Source organism: Periplaneta americana, chromosome 17, assembly GCF_040183065.1.
Source record: "Periplaneta americana isolate PAMFEO1 chromosome 17, P.americana_PAMFEO1_priV1, whole genome shotgun sequence".
Lineage (NCBI taxonomy): Eukaryota > Metazoa > Arthropoda > Insecta > Blattodea > Blattidae > Periplaneta > Periplaneta americana.
Window position 1 is genome coordinate 105,896,387 of NC_091133.1, and position 22,482 is coordinate 105,918,868.

The following is a 22,482-nucleotide window of genomic DNA, read 5'->3' on the forward strand; positions in this document are numbered from 1 at the left end:
AACTGCAACCAGCTGATAAAATATTCGTCTAATAGTGATCGGTTTCCAGATGCCTTTATGAGCAATATTTATAGTTTGCAAGTTACACAAAATGCTTTGTATTCCTTCTCTGTAGCTTTGCTTTCAAGATTTTCATTAAATTTTCTACTCATTCTGATTCTAAAAAAATAAAAACCTAAAATTACATTTTATATGTATTTATGCATGTTTTAGTCAGCAGTCTGGAAACTGGTTGGAACCTTAGAAATGATACCAGTAAGACGTCACTCATGAGGCAACTAAGTCATGATATAATGGGATAGGGTGGCCAGTTCGTTTTCCCCTCCCTTGCATACATCGCTGACTAGCAACATACATTTTACATGCAACATTAAATTAAATCCAAATTAATTCAGTCATTTACGAAAGTATGTGCAGTATAAAGTAAGTATTACAGATCATCATAGAGAAACAGAATTATCTGTAGGTGAAATCAGTGTAGAGATAACTGTGTGACAATGTGACCTGTTCTGATTTTCATTTAAAATGTTTGAGTAAGCTTTAGAATGTTTTTGTGCATTTTCTTTTGGTTTATTTTGTATGGATTCTAAAATGTTGCCTATGTCAGAAAAGATGCAGTTGTGTTGATCCAATTGTAATTTGAGTCGACTGATGGAAAGGCTTGTTTCACAACTTTATTTCCAGGTATACAAGTGCCTAGGTATCCACTGAAATATTTTATTTTGGAAACAAAGTTTTTTTATTTGTCAAAGAACTAAGAGATGTCTACAGAAGCTACAATAACACCAACCAGTCTTACTGTATCCTGAAGATTTATGGAGGCCTTGAATGTAAAATTCTCTGAAGACAAAGTAGTTGCTCATTCGGGTTACTATATTACAAATACCAGCAATGGGTACAAAAATATGGAAAAGCATAATATGCAACTGTTTCCATTGTATATTTATAAGAACAAAACAATACAAATAACAAATTTCGTTATAATTTTAGTTTTTTGGCACTCTTGATTTTCTGTTTCTGGTCAGATGTAATGGTTGAGGATTTCCTTTTGATGTGACTCTTCACCTCATCTTGAAGACGATTGAAAAATGCTGCAGAAGACTTTACAGATTTTGCATTGTCTTTCTCAATTATCTGAAAGAGAAAAAAAGAAACATGCATACAGGTTTTAATATACAATATTCCATCCGTATTTTACATAGTTGAAATGTTTGTCAAAGTCAAAGGATATTTAGGAATGAATATTAACTTGTAATTTTGTCTTTGTTACATGGTAAGATGAAAATTAGCTTTCAGCATTTGCTGAAAGTGATACAATAATGTGCACATAAGACAATTTCAGTCCATACCTGTGTTACATTGCTATCTTTGGTAACTCTCTCCAAGTCCCGCAATGCCCGTTCTTTGCTATACTTGTTTCCTAGACCTGGCTTCAGTTTTTCAATTGCCCGTTCTCTCTTGTCTCGCTCTCTCTGTCGCTCCCTCTGCTTCATCTTCTTTTGGCGGCGTTCACGTTTCTTGTCTGTAGAGGTACGCTCAGCCTTGCCAACCACATCCCCTTTGGGTCGCTCTGGAATAACACAGTTTGATATTTTTAAGAATACTTTTTCATTTGTTGTGATAGTTCTAGGCCGTGCTGAGTGTCTTATGAAAGCAACTTGTCCTCCAAAATATCAAGTCATAATGGGTATTTACATCGGACATGAGTAACTAATTCAGATTTCTTCTTATATCCATCTTGCTGACTGTAATAACTGATAACATTTGATCAGTAAATAATCAGCGCAACTATATGATAAAAATGTGGAGTTACGCTTTCATTTAGTGGCTGTTTCATATTTCTATCGTGTTTCATTGCATTTAAAACCCCGTCATAGTTTGAAAGACACAGTGTAATGTCCTCACCCCTTAGTTATGAGAGAGATGTTGCTTAGGCAGGAAAGTGACTGATTTTCTGCTTTTATGTTAAAGATTTTTCCCACCAGAATAAAAATAACACAAAATATTTGCATTGTAAGGCAGCTTTCGGACTAGTGCGAAAAGCTGAATGAAATCAGTCATATAAATTGATCTCATACAATCGGATGCATGTTGAGTATTACACATTCGTACAGCCCAGTAGTTGCAATATCATTTTAATACATCCCTATTTTGTAAAAAAAATTTAAATGAAGATATATGATCTTCAAAAATTACAAGGCTATGTACAATTTGAGTAAAATTGCATTCTAATAAATTAAAATTATACAACATTGAGTATTTCCATTTCTGGAATCAATTTCATAACAGGTACATGTGATTGAAAAACGAATTATATATTTTCTGAAACTGTTTCATGGAAATAGTTAAGTTACATTGTGTTAGCGTGGAAATTTCTATATATGCTTATGAGAGCTCCATGATACCAAATCACATAGTTATAAGCAACTAGTCTTGCAGGAACAGCTCATAAATGTAAAAGGTAGATGACTGAAAGTAAATACTGTACTGGTCTCTTATGTCAATTAATAGTAAATTAGCAACTAGACCTACTTATGATGGGAAATATTAGTTACAAAATGACATTACTAACAGAATCTTACCTTTTATTTCCTCTGGTGCAAGAAGAGCAGCATCACTGGTAGCCACAGGCGCAACTTCCTCCAAGCTGATGGCTGGTAAATTGCTCACAATCTTCACTTCAGGATCAGGCTAAAACAATACAACAGCACAGTATGACTTAATAAGTTATTCATGAGATATGGATTTAAAAACTCGTCTCCTCACATTTACGAGGATTGACTGTTGTACTAGATATCAGTCCAGGTGAAACTCATGGTGGACAGTGTGAGGATATCCCGGAATCTCTTGTCATCATTCCAAAATTCCTATACAACTTACATTCATTCTTCTCACTTCACAACAAAGTGACAAACTGCTACACATCTTCTTGAAGACGTCCTTAATGGGATCCTATGGTGAATGGTCTTTAAAGGAATGAATTCTTTTATATGCCATATATTTGCAACATGGACCTCTGAGATTTACATCACTTTTGGAGAAAGACATGCTAAGGATTTTATCGACCCTGATCATTCTAACATATCTGATGATACTACTATCCCTTGCTTAATTGCAAATGAGCATATACACTACTTAGATGTAAATTTTTCTGACATTTTGTATATTCGATTCCATAACTCTTTCAAATGTATAAATCATTTTACCTTTTAGGTGTGTTTCCAAATTATATACTTTGTCAAATCTGGCAAACTTTTCATAAGGGAAGCTTAATATATACAGTAGAACTTGGTTGTAGTGACCTCGTTTTGTGCAACTCCTCGCCTATAACGTCAAATATTCTGTGGTCCCAACAAATTCTCCATAAGACATGTGCTTTTCTACCTTGCTTAATACGACAAATGTATATGCGTCTACCTCGCATATAACGTCATTTTCAACCTCAGTTTGGAATACAATTTTCTAAGAACCAAAGTATTTAAAGAAATATTTTGCTGAAATCTAGCAAATCCTTTACTGTTCCCTTCTATCACAGACCTCTGGAATGCAGGCAGATTCCCCATCTCATTGTAACCTGCCCTAATTCATGCGGTATTAATGGTACCTGCATGCGGTCAGTTTCGACAGGAAGTTTTCACTAAATGCACGCATTTTAACGCAGTATGGCCACTAAAAGAAGTGAGTGACACTTTAGAAGCCATTAGAATTGTGAACATTTCTATGAAGCTAGGAGAAGGAGCAGTGAAATTGCAACTGAAATATTGAACATAGAATTTAATTTAGAAAGTGTATATTGGGCAAGTAGGAGACAACAGAGTAAAATGACTGATTACTCACTCCTCAGTAAATAAGTTTGTGAGTAATGAACAAACTGTTTTAATACAGGATACTGTATTTATAATTGTACGTGTATTTTATTGTGTTCGTGCTATGCTTAAAAGTGAACACATAAATCTAAAATAAGCCTAATTATGTTTATTATTTTTCATTTTCCACCTTACTAGACTGATAATATGAATCTCGGTTATTACGACACTCGTTTATAACAACATAATTTTCAAGATCCCTTGGATGTCGTTATAACCAAGTTCTACTGTACACACACACACACACACACACACACACACACACACACACACACACACACATATATATATATATAGTATACCAACATTTTTTTTTTCACGATTTACATATTTAAATAACGACTTTTTTCAACGGCTTTTTTTTCGCAAATTAACAGTAGTTTTATTTACCGACTTTGATGGATTTATTCACCGTTTTACAGTGTTCCTATTTATAGCATTTACTGGCAAGACCATTGAAACAATAGCAGTGGTTGTAGAAGAAAGAGTTGTACACCGAAGTCTGTGCTATAATCTTTGTCCTTCAGTTTGGACACTTTGAGATTTGAATGCAGATCTCTAGTATGAGAAATCTTTGGCGAATGGTGTAAACCTAGTTAATTGACAGGTATAGTATATTTGTGAGAACATGTTTTGCACGTAGTTACCTGCTTGGGTGTGAAGTGGAAGTTTGATAGGGCATCTAACATTCTGAAAAGTGACTTCATCATGGTGCGCACTTCCTGGTGTTCAGGTGGCTCCTCTTGGGTGCGGCCCTCTCCATCATCTGCCTCCTGTGCCTCCTGTTGCTTCAGGTATTCCTGTTGACAGAGGAATTATATTGCAGCTGTATTTCTAATAATACTGACTTATATTTGTTCCTAACACATACTGTAATAGTACGAACCTGCTCATAAACCTGCGCCAGGCTAAGTTTACTCTTCTCATGGTCCAACACGAGCTTCTTCTTATACTCGTTGGGTGTTTCTACAGGTTTGACTTTTCTCTCCACGTCATCCCATGCTCTGTCCTTCACACGCTGTAGGATTATGTCTTCAAGTTGCAGTGTGGTCTTCTCTGTCATGACAGGAGCTACAACACCAATGTGATATTAAGCAAATTTTTCACTACTGTTCACCCAAACTGTATCATAGTGTCTATTATCAATTTCGTACTGCAGGACTCGGAATTACAAATCAATTATCTATCTTACAGAAGCTTTTTTTATGCATTTGTTCGGTCAAAATTACAATGCTGTTCGATAATTTGGAATCCAATAACAATTAAACATATAAATTTGTTTGAATAAGTTCAAAATAAATTTCTAAAAATGCCTGTATTTTAAAAGTTTTAATTATTATCCACAATATGAAAATATTTTATTATTCAATTTTTTAACGTTTCAACCTTATCATATATAAGATATTGCAGTGCTTTACTGTTTTTATATAAATTAATAAATAATAAAATATATGATATTAACTTTTGTTTTAAGATTTACATTTACTTTATTTTGACTTTGTTTCAACCTCTTATATTTTTATATTTATATCATTATATTGTCTTCGTCACCTTAACTTTATATGTATGTATGTATATTTAGTTGGTTATTTAACGACGCTGTATCAACTACTAGGTTATTTAGCGTCGATGAGATGGTATTTGGCGAGATGAGGCCGAGGATTCGCCATAGATTACCTGACATTCACCTCACAGTTGGGAAAAGCCTCGGAAACAACCCAACCGGGGATCGAACCCGTGCCCGAGCGCAAATTCAGAACGGCAAGCAAGCATCTTAACCGACTGAGCCACACACACACATGCAATGCAATGCAATGCAATTTTTGTAGTTAATAATTAATATTGTAGTTAAAAGTGAACATTTTAAATATAATAAGATAAGTGATTGATCCCAAGACATTAGTGAGAGGAGATAGCATCATTGGTTCATAGTCTAAGTATAATAACATTAGTATTCGGCTGTGGTCTTGTTATGGTAAACATTTGAAATTCTACCATTTTTATGCACCAGGGATCCCAGAACGGGTGCCCATACTCAGTGCAGGGAAAGATGTACTCTACGTCAAAACTCAAGGGTGGCATAGCTGCAACACATAGAATAAAAGGTAAAGAAATAATATATAAGGACCTGCTTTGCAGTAGAATGGAAGAAAAGAGAAGGCGTAGGAGACTAAAGAAGAGGTGACCACATTAGTTAAAAGGAGACAACTTGAGAGAGATCCATGAGTCGTTAGACAGTGGGAAGAGATTGTGTGGAGACCAAAATCGATCTTGGATAATAGAACCAAAGAAGGAAGAGGGTGAGGAGCACAAGGCTCTTTGCAACATGTCAGTGTGTATGAAACTTGAGATCTGTGATGTAGAAATACTTGGAAAAGACTCCTTTCTTCACCGTCACTGTCACAGATTGTTATCACCCACCTGGTCTGACAGTGAGGTCAAAATCCACCACTTCCTCCAGCAGAGAGTTCTGAGGCCGAACAGATGCCGACACCTCCCCCTTGAGTTGCCAAGGTTTTTCAGCTAAGGCTTGTTCCTCCAGCTCCTTTATCCGTGACTGAATGCGTTCTTGTCGTCTCTCTAGACTTGATTTTACTTGCAGTTTCTCGTGCCCTTCCTCGTCTTCATCACTAGAACTCTCTTCTAGAAACCTGCAATAATCATCTCGTTACACTGTCTACAAGAATTGAGAAGAAATATTGGAATTTCAGTATGTTTTATTGCTTAAAAACACAAAAGAAACACCACAAAATATGCAAGGAAGGATTAGTGGTCTATAATTTTGAACCCTTTCATTATGTATAGACAAATGTTCTTGGAAGTAATTACACCTACTGCTCGTCCTTAAACAGTCTGATTTCATAATACTGCTGGTTTTTTGACAATAATAAATAATATTCTTACAAAGTCAAGTTGAAAAACATATTAGAAATTACTGTAACACATTAACTGCTATTTTGTAAAATTAATAAAAAAGCATGTATTTATACCATACTATTTATGAATTTATAAATGCAGAGAGAGTATCTTTCGTTGGCAATCTAGAAAAAGAGAGTTTACCTTATTTGTGTGCATACCTTATCTGTATGTCTTTTCAATGACAGTTTCAAATAAACTTGAAACGGAATATAATTTACAAGGTGATACAGGAACTCAATTGCTACATAACACAGAATGTATAAGAAAGCATGTGTCATCTTTAAGACAATGATATTTTTACTGTAATTACATGACATGCACTGGGACAAGTTTCATCAGAACTCTTATATTTCCTGCCATCTGTATTCTGCCATTTATTTACTATTGTCTTACGTCAACGAATCGGAACTGACTTTTAACAGTAAAAGCATTGCTAAACAAACAAATAACTTGTTTTAATTACATCAAGAATACAGAACACTTACCTCACTTTCTTAGTGTCTTTGTCCTCGTCATGAGATACATCCTCTTCATCAGCGCCTAGATCATTCCCTTCTTCATTCTCATCCTCATCATCTTCCTCCTCTTCCACCTTCTCCTCCTCCTCCTCCTCTTTCTGCTTGTATCTATCTTTGCCTGTGGATTGATGTGGTGCATCAAAGAAGTCGTCATAGCGCAGCTCCTGCAAATAAATGTATTGTCTGAAATATGAGTGGATGCTCTTGAAGCATTAGAATTTCCTTACCTACTGCAGTTTGATTGATCTCTTCGCTAACTGCCATATATTACAAAACATTCACAAAGTGATGTATTTCTATTTTAACTGGTTACAGTCATCCAAGCAGCTACATATGTATGGATCAACATTTTGAGGTAGAACTTTTTTAATATAAATCTGAACACTTTATGGGATAAGCAAAATGACATATTTTGAACTCCTAAGTAAAGGAAGGAATATTATGTACATAGACCGAAAGATATATTTTTTTAATGAAACATATGTTTTTAAGCGAAAATGAAAAATAGAAAAGAGGATTTTGACAATCATTCACTTTTCTGAACTGAGCATTTTTAAAGATAATAGTTACTGCACATCATCTATAATAATAATAATAATAATAATAATAATAATAATAATAATAATAATAATAATCTTGATATTCCAGATAAAATTCTTAAATACAACAAATCTATGGCCATCATTAACATGGTCATGAAACCATCTCTAGGCTACAATGGGGTCCAGCAGGGAGAAGAAATAGAGGCCAAGGAAGAGCTAGATGGAAGGAGTAAACTAAGAGATGAGAAGGTGATGTCTTGAGGAAGATCAATGGAGGGACAGGGAAAGCTGGAGATCGAGTGTCAGGAGACGGCAAAAATCACTGTGAAACCGACATGATGATAAGAATAATAATGATTATGTACTACCATGATGGAAATCAAATTCATAGGTAGGAATGCTATATTTCTAAGCTATAAGAGACAATTCTCCCTGTTTTGATTTTAATACAGATTGCAGGAGTATGGTCGAGTGACAAGCATTGTTAATGAGAGAGGAGTGGAGACATACATCATCACTATCTTCGTCTGAGGGCTGAAATAAGTCTATAGACTCGTCACTGCTGTCATGTCGGCCAGATTCACGCTTCTCCTCAAGCTCTAAGAAGCGCTCCATTTCACTCAGCTTGAAGAATTTGTCGTCCACTTGTGAGGGACGAATGTGATCTATAACAACAAAAAGAAGGCATACAGGATACTGCATATCCAATGTTTCTGCACTTCTACAGAATAACGATATATATATATATATATATATATATATATATATTTCTTTTTGTGGAGATGAAGTTTAAGTAGTATTCTCTATCTACTGGGTGTTCAGTTCAAAGTGTGTCATGGCTCGCTGTGTGCCGTTATGTGGCTAGCCGATGAGCCTAGAGAATTCAATCTTCCTACACTTCCGCAGAGGTATATAACCTAAGAGGCAGAGAAGTTGCCTAGCAAGTACGGCGTTCATTCTGAAGAGTACGTACCGATACGTACATAACGCCAATAGTGGCAGGAATGTGAACTGTTTGGAAATACGTACTGTCGGGATATGGGGAGAGGGTTAAGACGATTACTTACGTATTTGTTGATATTAATTTCGACGGTCAACATGGACACGGAGCATTTGATTTGTTCCCGTGGAATGTTACCGTACGCAACCTATGATAACAAATTCCCTGCGTACGACTTGCCGGCGCAAAACACAGTTCGAAAGAGGTTATGGTAGCACACAGACCGTACAGACCGCCATCTGTTGCTACGACGTTCAAGTTATACCGTACACGTTCTCAAGTTCAGATTGAAGAACGCCTTAAATAATAGGCAACTTCTCTAACGTATAAGCTGAAACTCGCTTCAAATCGGTGACCCAACAACAGTGACGTCATGACACACTTTGAAATGAACACCCAGTATATAAGAATGTAAGGAGACAAAGGTCTACACTATCATCTTTTACCATTTCTCATACTCAACCTATCAGTTATCACCAGTCTGAATCATCAGACTTGGGTCAATGAGATAAGAACTATGAAAAAATACGTTTTCTAGTGACAGAAACAGAAGGCAAAGTAACAACGCAGGTTATTGATATCACATAACAATGACGAAAGGTACGAACGACTCTTAAAGTTGATTAACATGATACTGATTTAACATTTATTTTCAGGCTATTCTGTTAAAGATGAGCATGTTTAGCACCTGTACGTTTCTCCGCTGTCGGACTGTCACTATCAGAAGCATCTATTTCACTTTCTGCTTGGTTCTCGTTGCTACCATCATTCTCTTCTTCCTGTTCTGCACATTTATCCTCTTCAACGTCTATCTCTTCATTCTTCAGTCTGACAGGGAACTTCAGTCGGTCTTTACGAGAGACAAGGGACGCTACATCTGTAATGAGATTCTGGCTTCTTCCTTCATTCTGTAGCTCAAGTTCTTGCCAGATCTGTTCCTCGTCGAAATCTTCTATGATGAGCTCGGGGAGAGCGTCCCCGGCTGACAGGCCATTTTCCGCACACTTAGTGAAGTCGTACAGATCTTTCACAAGTTGCTTTGCATCTGTAGCGATATTTGTTTGTACTCTAGAATCAAGAAACAAAAGTAATAATGAAAAACAGAGAATTGTTGTTGAACACACTACGCAAGGTAGAACTATGAAAAAGTTTCACTATTATGCTATATTATAAACATTATTTAATTTCTGTTGAAAATTTGTCCGCATCTGTGTTGAAGTGTAATTCTCATTTTTATATGAGCAATAATACTCAATGCAGAATAAATATCTAAATATCAAGGTTGTATAAACACAACTTGTAAATAGGCCTACATATTTGTTTACTACGTTCCAATTATATGCAAAGTACCTTAAATAATCTTCAGGCTTCTTCGTTAACAGTTGAAAAGAATTGAACAAGTCTTCTAATCGGTTTTCCATCGTACCTATAATACATTAACAACACATAAATCTCACACCATACACCATGTGTGTTTATACACGCGAGAGTCGAGACAACTGGTCTTTTTTTTTTAGCACCAGTACTGCCAACATTTACGGACATATGCCAAATTTTATTTATAGAAAATTCACGTGTATTCATTAAAATTTCAATAACGTAATAATAATTTAAGATTCAAATCTTATGTTATAAAATATTTGAAACAGAACATAACGAACATACTACGTATACATAGATGAAAGATATAGATGTTCAAGAATCACGATACCATTACTGAATACATGACGTCACAGAGAATACTGCTTTCCAGTAATGGCAACACTCGTGATGAGTAAATGAGAGCGATTATAATGTGGTCCTACATTAATAAAGTATATGTTGTAATAAAATAATTAGACCAGAAGTGTAAAACTACTAACGTCTAACGTTAATGATAGTATTGTATTTTTAGAAACGAAGGAATACAGAAATGGATTTAGTTGGGAAATTACTAACTTGGTAGCACTGCTGTCTTCACACGGAAGGATTCTGCCACCTAGGTGTTGGATGAAAGTGGGGAAGATAAATCTGTAGTACGGAGATTTCATAGTTGATGATCTTCACACCAGAGTCGCATTTATTTACTTTAAAGTAGGATTAACTATTCAGCACAATATTGTATTACGGCAATAGCTAAAGCTAAAGCTAGGCCTACTTATTAAAAAGTTATTACCTGGAGTAAATTTTTTTGTGACCAAGGATGAAGCGAATGCCATTGCGCTGTTGCCTCCTTAAAATACTATTTATTTATAAACAATGTTATTTTGCATGTAGGTACCGGTATCGGTAGGGCTACCGTACATTATCACTGTATTGGCCTCGCTCAGTTTTTTTTCTTTTCTTTTTTTTTTAACGATCATTTGGATCCTTCACAAGGCTGAACACTACAAGACTACATACGGTTGTCTGCAGGGCCGTAACCAGCAGACAGCACTGAACTTCGAACCCTCAGGTTGCAACTGAACTAGATTTTGAGTTTGAATGTTTTTCTTTGACATTGGATATAATTGAATCCTAAATAAAATTACTAATTTAATATTTATCTACTAATCATTATTAGTACAATAGTAATGAAATAATTAATTTTTAATATTTTAAAAGGCACTTGAAAGGATATAAGTAAAACTTAATGGATCTAAAATGGTATTGTGTTCGTCTCACTGTTACAATTTTTCAGAAACTTAGAAATATTCAAGTACTTTCTCATTTTTCTCGAAGCGCAACAACACCAAATTCACTTCACGTTGACTTTTCACATTCTGTCATTTTAGTATGTCCATTTTGGTAAGGACTGAAAAGGAACTTTCACAGACTGCTGTACTGCAGCCAAAAATTCCACATATAGCCAAAAAATTATGAACTGAAGGAAAAGTAACTTTCATGTCATAGCTTTTTAAAACATCAGCTTCCTGTGAAAAGATTTCAATGATTTAAAATCCTCGGCTTCACGTCACTTAGATATTCCCTCAACTAACCCACTAACCTTATCTCATACCGCGCATGCGCAGTGAAAAGAGCCGAGGGTAAGGTTTATCCATTCATGTGATAAAGGGCATCCTTGTCGTAGGTATTTCTCTTCTTGTTTCACTTCCTTCTGACATGATTTATTAAATAAATCAGAGATCACTATGCATGTTACTTTATTAAGAGTTATTTTATTTGTAACTCTTATGTTGTATTGTGTGTTATGTCCTTCCGCTGTCGCTTAGGAGCAATATATATTGCGGGTTGCATCGGCGCGCTCCCGCTCCTCGCAAGATGTGCGTAGTATTACAGAAATAGTAAGGAACTTTTTCCCGAATATGTGACCATTTAAACGTTCCACATTAAATATTAATAGATAAAACATTACAATTTGCATATCTTCCAAAAATTAGAGCGAACGAACAGACGACAATAACTCCAATCTCTTTACAGGGGACAGAATGCAACCAAATTCAGCAGTGCCAGTGTTTACGGCATACATCATAGAGTGATCTGTGACAAATGCCCTGATGCTCTCGTTTCTTCACGTTATCGACGAGAACGTGAATATGGCTTCCATGTTTCTGTAAACAGAAATATCTGTGTGTTGTAGGAAAAAAGTGCTTGAAAGTTGACAAGATTTCATTACTTGCATAAAAGTATTTTAAGTGTCTGTGTAGAAGGACAAAATAAGTTATAACGCATGAATTTCAACTCTGATGTCTGCTGTAACTACTCAAACTGTACCAGGTAAATCATGTGATATCGTCCTTGGGTGCTATTTTCACTGAATTGAAATATCAAATGCTTTGTTTTGAACCTTATATTGCCTTTTGGTGTTTATACAGTGATTATTTTTCAGTTATGTCGTATGTGTACGGAAACTTTGCATAATCATAAATTCGATATCTTGGTGGTACAAATTTATCTTCGGAGAAGCATACCTACTTAATTTTTATGTTTATGAAAACAAAGTCAACAGAGATGAAACGTCTGTCAGGTTATATGTGTAACGAGAATGACTGTCTTGGAATAATGAATAAGTTAATGCGTAAAACTTTTAGGGATTCTCCAAATTACTTAAGTGCATTCAGATTGGCATAATGTTCGGGCATATCGTGTTACACTTCAATATTTTCGTCTGTGATTTTTAGAGTCATTAGTTGGGGCTTGGTATATTGTCACTTATTTATTATCGGTTATTTAATACATATGTAAGTAGCGTTCTTGTATGTAATAGTAGTAACAGGATGTAGATGTTTAGTTGAGGACATAGGCTAGAACATTGTACATCTGAACTAGGCAGTACTGCATAAAGGAGCAGATAAACAGTAGGCCTACTTCTGTGTGAAGCGGGTAGGTACCTACATATTTTTATAGTCATATAATATAAAACCGTGGTATTTCTGTACTATTGCGTTACCACGTTAAGGTAGAAATGTAGGCCTATTTAGGCCTACATCCTTGACTTTAGTTGAGTCATAGTACGTATAGTAAAAAAAAGTGCCACGCTAATTTCACACCAAAAATACGGGTCAAAAGTTAGGACGTGTTAGCAAACTGACCAAAGGAACAGTGAGAATTTATTATAAAAGATGAGTTTTTCTTTGCTTAACTTTAAGTGTATGCCGAAGGGTGGAAATGTTTAACTAGACCTATTATGAAAATGGGACAAGGTTTGCCTTCTGATCTGTTTTGAGGTTAACAGTAATAATTATTGGTTTCTTCATCTTCTGCGAGGTCGTCCCAGTCTCTTCATCCCCTGGGTTGATATTTTACTGCTTGTCTTTGATATCTTGAAAGTAACATCCTCAGTACATGCTCCTTCCATTTCTTCTCATATTGTTCTGTCTCCTCTACAATGTTTATCTAACCTAATAGTATTCATTTGATATTAAGGTGTTTGATTGGAAGTTCTTGGTGTTGGTATAGTCTCAATAGACTGCAAATAATCATTTATATCTAGACTCTGTAGGCTACAGTGATGGTTGGAGCATGCGTTGCGTTCAGTCTCTAGCACAGCTATAGTTGTGACTTGACTGAAGTCACGTTTGATTAAGAGGAAGGAATTGTACTAAGTAATGATCCAAACTGCTCCTCATCTTCTACCTTCATTTTCCTTGGAAGTAAAGACTGTTTGGGCTTCATCTCATTGCCTTCATCTTTGCTAGAGTGATGTCCTCGCCCCCTTGTTCGAGGGTAGGCACCGTCTGGACTTCTCCCCACTGCCTGGAAGTGTTGCTGGAGTGATATCCTCATCCCTGGTTCGAAGGCAAAGACTGTGAGGATCTCTCCCCACTGCCTTCCTTTGGCTTTGAATGTATTTGCCGACCTTGTAACCGTTTAGCTGGCGTGCACTTTTGGTTCGTGACTGAATTCAAAATCAAAATCCACTATTACTAAGATTTATTGATCACTGGGATCTGGAATTCAAAGCATCAAAATATAAAGAAAAATGAAATGAGTAAAATAATTACTGGTATTCGCTTTGTAGGTTACATTTAAAACAAAAATTTATGTGTTAACATATAGGCTAAATCAGTGGTCATCAGCACAGTGCACCCTTGGGCTAGCGTCTCTTACCTGTGGATAAGAGACTGCACTTATTTTCTGAAGTTACTTCGAAGAGTAATTATATTGTCTACATAAGCATCTGTTGTTTTCGAAATAGGCTACATAGTGTCTCGTATGAACAATTGAGTTTATTTTTTAGATATTCTTTGCTCTTTACATCTTATAATTCAGGGACTTCTTTATATATTGAAATTTAAGCTTTTAAAGTTTTGCTGCCTTTCTCAGCTCATGCTTCCATCTTCTCAGTTATGCATAATAACAAAATACAATCAGTGTGCTCGCACTATTAGTATTGCCATCAATATCGCTAATACTGACATTTGATACCCAATTTTCTCATCAGTTATCAGTATAAATTTTTCATACTATCTGTCCACCATTATGCTCTGTACGTGGTCAGTATTACTGTCATTAATTAAAAAAAAATACTGTCAAAATTTCCAGTGGTGTGAGGCCAATTTTTCAAAGAATCAGAATCAGATTTCTGTCAGATGAGCATTAAAGAGGCATTACAAACAATAAATTGAATAATATAATTATCATAATTATAAACTCATGCAGTTAAATAAAATGTGATTATAAAATCCTGTTTATTCTGATGATTGAATTATATGCATCCAAGTTTTAAGTCTGTGTGTGTGTGTGTGTGTGTAAAGAAACACAGAAATGTAATTTGTAGACAATGTCCACTGTTGATTTACTTAGAGTATATGTCATCTAGTACTAAAATTGTATTTATGCTGATTTTTTACTGCTCATCCATTGTATGTTGCCAATTTGATTGTTCAGTAAAGATATTTTATATAATAATTTTTCAAATTCATGCGAAAATTCACTTCACAGAACACTGAAGAACCTGAATAATGTTTTTTTTTTTTTAAATTAACAATCATTTTCATTAAAGTGTCAGCTACTGGTGTATTTATCTTAATCAGGTTAGACTCATAACCTGTGTCCTTTCTAGGTGAAATCATATGAATCGATGTGACAGATTTGAACCCTCTTAGAAATATTTCCTGTTGCACCTGTCTTGAATAATTGCCGTATAAGGTGAAAATGTGAAAACTTGATCAGATTGTTAACATTGTGCTAGAAGAAAACATACAGCTTCTGTTTCAGCTGATAAATGTTCCGAGGTGGGTCCCTTACATGGTCATGCATGTTTCTGAATTTATAAAATTATATTATGTAATGGTTAATTTTCACATTAAGTTCTGAGTTTTGTAAAGGACATGAAGAAGACATCCTACATAACATTTAAAAGCATATTGGTAGTCTTCATCAAGTGTAAATGTATCATGATAATAATTGATTTTGTAATTTTATTTGCATGAATGCAGAAGCTTACTTAATATTGCTTTCATTACAATTTTTTATTGTACAAGGCGGGGCATTTTCAACCTAATAGCGTATTTATACTTTTGAATTTTGTTCATTTACACAGTGGAATCTGTCTGTCTTTCTCTTTCTCTCTCTCTTTTTTTTTAAACCACATCTTCAAGTGATTTCCTTCACTTGCAATCTTCTGTTAAAGTCTCTTCTAGAAACTGGGAACTTGTCATTACACGAAGATGTAACTTCTGATCATTATGTCCAATTTCATATCAAATCCTGTTCTTCAACTCTTGAAAATCATGTAATCTACCCTCTGTTTCAAATACTCCCATATGAAAAAATGTGAAGCTGTAAAATTATTTGATCTCGAAGGCTGTATAGCATATCACTAGATTGGGAGATGAGACTTAGGGGAAGAACCTCTGCAAAGTCTGCCAGTGTATTTGAAACAGAGTATTCTCCCAAGAATTATATGTTATTCAAGAGCTGAAGAACAAGATTCGAAATGTTGTTGTTTTCTAATGCCAGGCATTTGACAATAAAGTCATTTGACCTCTTGCACTCCAATATTTTTCAAAGACATTATCATGGTCAGCCACTGAAGCACAGATTTTGAGGTGTTCCGAATCCATTTCTTGGTTTGAGTTGCACAATGGGCAGTTAGGGGACTGATATATTCCAATTCTATGCAGGTGTTTGGCCAAACAATCAAGGCCAGTGAAAATGGCAAGTTGTAGCCGATTTTAGTGAACACCATATTTTAACGTTTTGGTGGCTACTTCATTCACACACAACCCCCAGAATGTCTGGAGGACTACACCTGCTGTTGGTCGACGGGTCCACTGGACCTAGCTGGGAGATCTTGTTGATCACCAGCTTTCCCTCCTTAAGCCACTGGAGGACGATTTTAGTACAATAGCAGGTGAGCACTAGGAACAGAAAAGTAGGAAGAGGAGGAAGGAAAGTGAAATGAACCCCTAGGCCTCGAATGCTCTAATGCCGTCGGGGTCGAAGAAAGTAAGAGTTCAGTCAGAGGACTGGATAGGAAAGGGTAAAGAGGGAATTAGGTATTGCATAGAGGAAAATTATACCAAATTCAGTCATTAACTCATCAAGCTGACCAGTGCTAATTGATGAGTAGCCCCTCCCTTTAGTTCAGCTTGTAAAATTATGCTTACTAACAGCTGCACCACGGGGAGGTAGGGATGGGACATTGGGTATTTGTCCAGGTTGGTTCCTTAAAGCCTTCAATGGGAAGGATTAATGGCTCTCCCCCCTGTATCCGACAGATACCCTTTTGCAGCCAGATTCGAAATGTAATTGAACACATTTGCCAGGAGTTATGTGTTCGTGTCATGACAAGTTTGTAGAAGCGACTTCAACTGTGCATTGCAAGTGAAAGAGGTCACATGAAGGATGTGGTTTTAAAGAAATAAATTAAATTGTGTAAATAAAAAAAAATATATATATAATTCCTATTAGAGGACCTTGCAGTCCTCTATATTGAATAATGTGTAATCAATGACTTTTTATAGCCATCACGTAGATACTTGTTAATGAGAAAAATCCAAATGTATAATAAGCTATTAGGTAGTTTAGATATAAATTTGATTCCCTCTGTAAAGTTTTATCACACTTTAAAAATAATTAAGTGAAAATACCTCGCCTTGTACAAGAACACTATGGTAAGCATGAATAATTATGAATTTGTATGGTTCTTATTTCTTAGCTTGTATTTGTCATTGTATTTTTTCTGAGATAGTTTTCTCCGAAACACAAAAATTGCAAACACAAAATACAAGCTGTTAACATGTAAATTATTTTCCGTAGAGGAATAGGCTATTTGTTTCTGGGTTTTTCCACAATGTTGTGATTCTCCATCATGCCCAAAGAGGAGGGCACAGTTTGCCGGGGATCCTAGGTGTGATAGGCCTACTTTTCAGATAGAAGGCAGGTCTATCATTGTAGATGCTATGATGATGTGTAAGAAGTAATGATAAAGGGCTAATTAGATTTGGGAAAGAGATGGCTCATGGACCAACATTTGCCTGGAGTGGCTTAGGAAACCACAAAAATCCCAAATCAAGGTAGCCAGCTCTTGGGATAGAACCTCAGACCTCCCGAATACAAGACAGGAGTGATAACCATTAGAAATATACTTAAAATTTAGACATGTTTATGTTAATTTTATTATAATTTCTGTTGGTTGATTGGTGAATTTTTTATTGTAAAATATAAAAACGAATTTCGTCTGCTTGTTACAGTTAATATGATACAAAAAATCTCAATCCCAATTCTAAGAATCCTCTTCTTTTGTCAATTTAATTCTTAGCATTTTTCCAGTATCTTAATTGATTCATCGAGAGGTTAAAACAAGATGGCGAATAAAATTTTAAATGATACATATTAGTACAGTATATTACAATATGAAGAGCATCCATGTTTCAATATCAGTTTTGTTATTTCACAAAGTAGTTGTAGCATAACTCTAGCAACTGGCATGGACTACGAGTAGTGAGTGGTACTCTGTTTTCAGACTGCAGTAGGACGTGAGTTTGAATCATGTTTTAGCTGATTAGGTGTGTTTTTTTCTGGGTTTTCCCCAAACGTGAATCTTGCCGAATAAAAACATATCATCTGTTTCTTAAATTTTACTTAACACTAAAGTTAATACAGAATCTTTAAGTAATAAATTAAAACTGAACTTACAACTGCTGAATTCTGATTTTCATTTTCCAATTGTGAATAGTATACAGTAAAAGTAAACGTTTTATTTTCTATTTTTTCTTTTCTTAATGTGCCTTTCTGCAGTACTTTGTATGACCTCAGTCTGAATGGTTTGTTGTTTGTTATGTGTAACAGAATTTTCTGTATATTTATGAACCGTCATATACAATGATTTTAATGTCGTATATTAAATGCGTATGACTACTTTTTTTAAACTTAACCTCAAAATAAATATTTCGACAACTCGCCATTTTATTTTCAACTCCTCAGACATCATGTCTTTCAAATGAAAATATATTTAATTGTACATCATTATTTTTATACCATTGTACCTTTTGGCTTCTCTTTGTGAGATATGTGATACGTTATATATTCAGAAGTGTACATCAGGTCACAAGGCCATATCTTAAAATAACACAGAAAATACACATGCCCAATCCCAGTGGGGAGGAGTGAAGTACCTACTCTGCTGGGAATCACAAATGGGTGTTCAGAAATAGATACTTGAATTACCATAGAAAAATTTTCATGTATACCAGTATCCAAATGATCTTTTTCATTCTAATACGAGGAGCATCCAGAAAATAAGTTTCCCGATTTTTTCCCCTTGCAAGTAAACGTAATTAGCCGTGTCAATTGCGCATGCGTAACAGATCTATGACATCAATCATATGCCAGCCGGACAGGTCCCGCCTGGTGCCAGTAGCGTGGCAGCAGTGGTCCGAAATGGAAGCTCTTATTCCTTCTCCAGCCGCCTGCGAGGTTCGGTCGGTGATAAAGTTCTTTAATGCACAAAGCATTGCGCCAATTGAAATTCATCGGCAGCTCTGTCAGGTCTATGGACCGAACATCATGAGTAAGCAGATGGTGCGTCGCTGGTGTAGGCAGTTTTCCGAAGGTCGTCAAAGTGTCCATGATGAAGAGCACAGTGGGTGACCGTCCCTCATCAATGATGATCGTGTTGAGCTGGTGCGGCAGTGCATCATGGAGAACCGTTGCTTCACGATTACGGAGCTGAGCAGCCATTTTCCGCAGATATCGCGATCCTTGTTGCATGAGATTGTCACTAAGCACCTGCTGTTCAAAAAAGTGTGTGCCAGGTGGGTGCCGAAAATCCTGACACCCGAACACAAAATGCAATGTTTAGGAGCAGCACTGACATTTCTGCAACGGTATCACGATGACGGCGACGAGTTCCTCGACAGGATCGCCACGGGCGATGAGACTTGGATTTCGCATTTCACCCCAGAAACCAAGCAGCAGTCAATGCATTGGCGGCATAGTGGATCTCCGGTCAGGACGAAATTCAAACAGACGCTGTCGGTACGGAAAGTACTGGGACAGGAAGGGCATTCTGCTCATTGACTTCCTTCCAAGAGGTGAAACAGTGAACGCTGACCATTACTGTGAAACACTGGGAAAATTGCGATGTGCTATTCAAAACAAGAGGCGTGGAATGCTTATTGCAGGTGTTGTGCTCCTCCATGACAATGCTCGTCCACATACGGCTCAGCACACAGCAGCTGTTTTGATGGAATTTGGCTGGGAATTGTTTGATCATCCACCCTACAGTCCTGATCTTGCTTCCAGCGATTTTCACGTTTTCTTGCACCTCAAGAAATTCCTGTCCTCTGGTGAGCATTTTGGCAACGACAAAGAGCTGAAGATGTCTGTGACACGCTGGTTCCATTCACAGGCGGCAGAGTTCTACGACAGGGATACAAAAGTTGATCCCACGATACAAGTGTCTCAATTCTGATGGTGGCTATGTTGAAAAATAGCTGAAACATAGCTGTACCTGTTGCCAATAAATGTTTTCCTGAAAATGTATGTTCTTTTTTAAAAAAAAATAGGGAAACTTACTTTCTGGATGCGCCTCGTATTATGATCTCATTTCATCATTCATGAGGTCTTCCTGACAATACTAGGTTTGTCATATAAAATAGCCATTTTCAACTGAAGTGCCACAAGAAAATGAAAATAGTAATGGTTGTCGTTGTCAATTGAAAAAAATGAAAGTGAAAAGAGTAGTAAAACATGAGTCCACAAGAGTCAATATTCAGCGAACGTGACACAAGTCAACATTCAGTAAACACATTCCCTCCTAAAACTCTCAAAATTCCTTCCTAGTTGGTAACTACTGGTTTAAATTATGTTGTGTGCCACGAGATTTCAAATTACATGTTTAGTGTGCCACATGTTGAAAAAGGTTGAAAAACGCTGATTTAGAATATGTTTCGACATTTCATTATTATCCATCCAAACCACATAATTTATTCTTTCAATTCTAGTCAGTCTAGTGAATAAACAATGAGACTGAATTTTTTTCTTTCTCAGTATGACCATAACTTTAATTGTTATAAATATGATAGCAATAAATCTTATTTAAACACATAATTATCATTTACATTCGTTTCTCAATAATTTGCAGTAATTAATGCACTAACTTTCGCAAAATATCGCGAATTATCCGAACATTTTTTTATATTTAAAGTCCAGTCAAGTGCAAAATGTGAAACATAATAATATTATACAGTACTGCATTGGGAAATATCATGCAATACTGCAGTGCGATGGAATCTTAAAACAAGAAACACAAGTTTTACAAAATATCATAAGAGACTAGTTTAACAAAAATAATCTATATTTGTTTCTTAGAGGATTGTTAATTTTTTCTGATTTTAGATTGCAGGTTTCTTAAGAGAGAGGGAGAGTGTAAATCGAGTAAAAACGGAAATGACAATGTTACTTCATTCCTCCCCCCTCCCCCCAAAAGGATCGCGATTTACCTGCAAAGCGAAAATTAACTGCAAGCGAATTATCGGGAGTCGACTGTATTACATTTCACTCATCCTTTGTGTACGGACAACAGTATTACCTGTGTAAACTGTTGCTATTAAATCGAAAATTGTGCAAAGATCCAATAATAAATTCCGTGTAAAAATTGGTGAAATTGCATTTGAGTTGGTATTTTGATGTAGTATGTTCATGACTAGTGAAGTGCTTTGAGTGGAGTGTGGCATTATATGGGACAGATATGTATTTTTTTTTACTAAATTTGCTTCCATTAAGAAAGGCGAAGAATGTCTGGAATATAACTCAAGATCAGAGCATCCAGTTTCAGCCCAAATGAATTAACCAGTAAAATGAGGAACATATTAAAATAGATTTGAGGGAGGTGGGGTATGATGGTAGGGACCAATGGCGGGCTTATGTGAGGGTGACAATAAACCTCCGGATTCCTTAAAAGCCATTTATAAGTAAGTTAAATGAGAAAAAGGGTGTAAATTTCATGTTGACTTGAGACAAGGTTTTAATCCAATATTTATGTAGAAGGAAGTTTCAGTGGTTTGTTCCTCACATATGGACAGAAGATCATTGTCATGATTAGAGTTCAGAAGTTCAGGCATTTATTTTTACTAAAATAGGCAGGCAAATAGGCACGTAAAATTCAGGAAATAGACAGTAAAACAATAAAAACATAGACATTTAAAAACTAGACGGCTCCCCCAAACAGACGCGATATGGAATGCGTTACGATAGCGTTACGATTTTGCGATAACGCAATATCGCACTATCGCACTATCGCGAAGAGGTACCCAAACTGGCGCGTCCGCGATGTACGATATCGTAACGCCCCCAGCCAATCAGATTGCCATAGAGGGTGACACATCCGCGGATTGTTGTTTTCCAACCACAGCCGCAGAGAACAGTTATCTTTAGCAGGCGTACATCACTTGTGCTTACAGATTGATTTCTTTTGCTTGAAAATGAACGTGGAACTTCTGATTGATTTCATAAAGGAAAATCCGTGCCTTTGTGATTATCGGTATGCTGCTTCGTTATGTCTCCCCTTACTTTACCCAGAATCTCGTCAAAGCACTGAATTGTCATCCGGAAGTATATATAAAACGTTTTTCATCTCTAATTAATTGTGGAACTAAGGTATAGAATTCGCCTTGTTCTTCCCTTGTGGTATTTATGTTGTGAATCCACAACCTCCTGCAATGAAATGAGCAAATTAAAAAAAAAGTTTATAATGGACTAATTTTTTT

At 36.0% G+C, this 22,482-nt stretch overlaps 2 protein-coding genes across 5 annotated transcripts in view; one reads left to right on the plus strand and one right to left on the minus strand.

Moving 5' to 3' along the window:
* Positions 1 to 921: 921 nt before the first annotated feature.
* On the minus strand, positions 922 to 10,599 carry LOC138692814 (U3 small nucleolar ribonucleoprotein protein MPP10). Of its 2 annotated transcripts, XM_069816049.1 has the most exons (11): positions 10,511 to 10,599; positions 10,196 to 10,271; positions 9,534 to 9,913; positions 8,356 to 8,510; positions 7,271 to 7,467; positions 6,288 to 6,517; positions 4,753 to 4,937; positions 4,514 to 4,666; positions 2,583 to 2,691; positions 1,350 to 1,570; positions 922 to 1,134 (listed from the first exon to the last, which is right to left on the minus strand). In XM_069816049.1, exons 2-11 carry the CDS (start codon positions 10,264 to 10,266, stop codon positions 979 to 981), a joined length of 1,857 nt encoding a protein of 618 aa, XP_069672150.1. In that variant the 5' UTR covers positions 10,267 to 10,271; positions 10,511 to 10,599; the 3' UTR covers positions 922 to 978. The 2 variants fall into 2 exon arrangements, with proteins under 2 accessions (XP_069672150.1, XP_069672148.1); XM_069816047.1 differs by lacking the exon at positions 10,511 to 10,599 and having other exon boundaries at positions 10,196 to 10,356.
* Positions 10,600 to 12,328: 1,729 nt separating this feature from the next.
* Positions 12,329 to 22,482, plus strand: part of tgo (Aryl hydrocarbon receptor nuclear translocator homolog tgo) — a 166,389-nt gene continuing 156,235 nt past the window's right edge. For all 3 annotated transcript variants that reach the window (XM_069815570.1, XM_069815569.1, XM_069815571.1), the window contains exon 1: positions 12,329 to 12,541. In XM_069815570.1, coding sequence (XP_069671671.1) covers positions 12,511 to 12,541 — 31 coding nt within the window. In that variant the 5' untranslated portion in view covers positions 12,329 to 12,510. The remainder of the gene's footprint in view (positions 12,542 to 22,482) is intronic.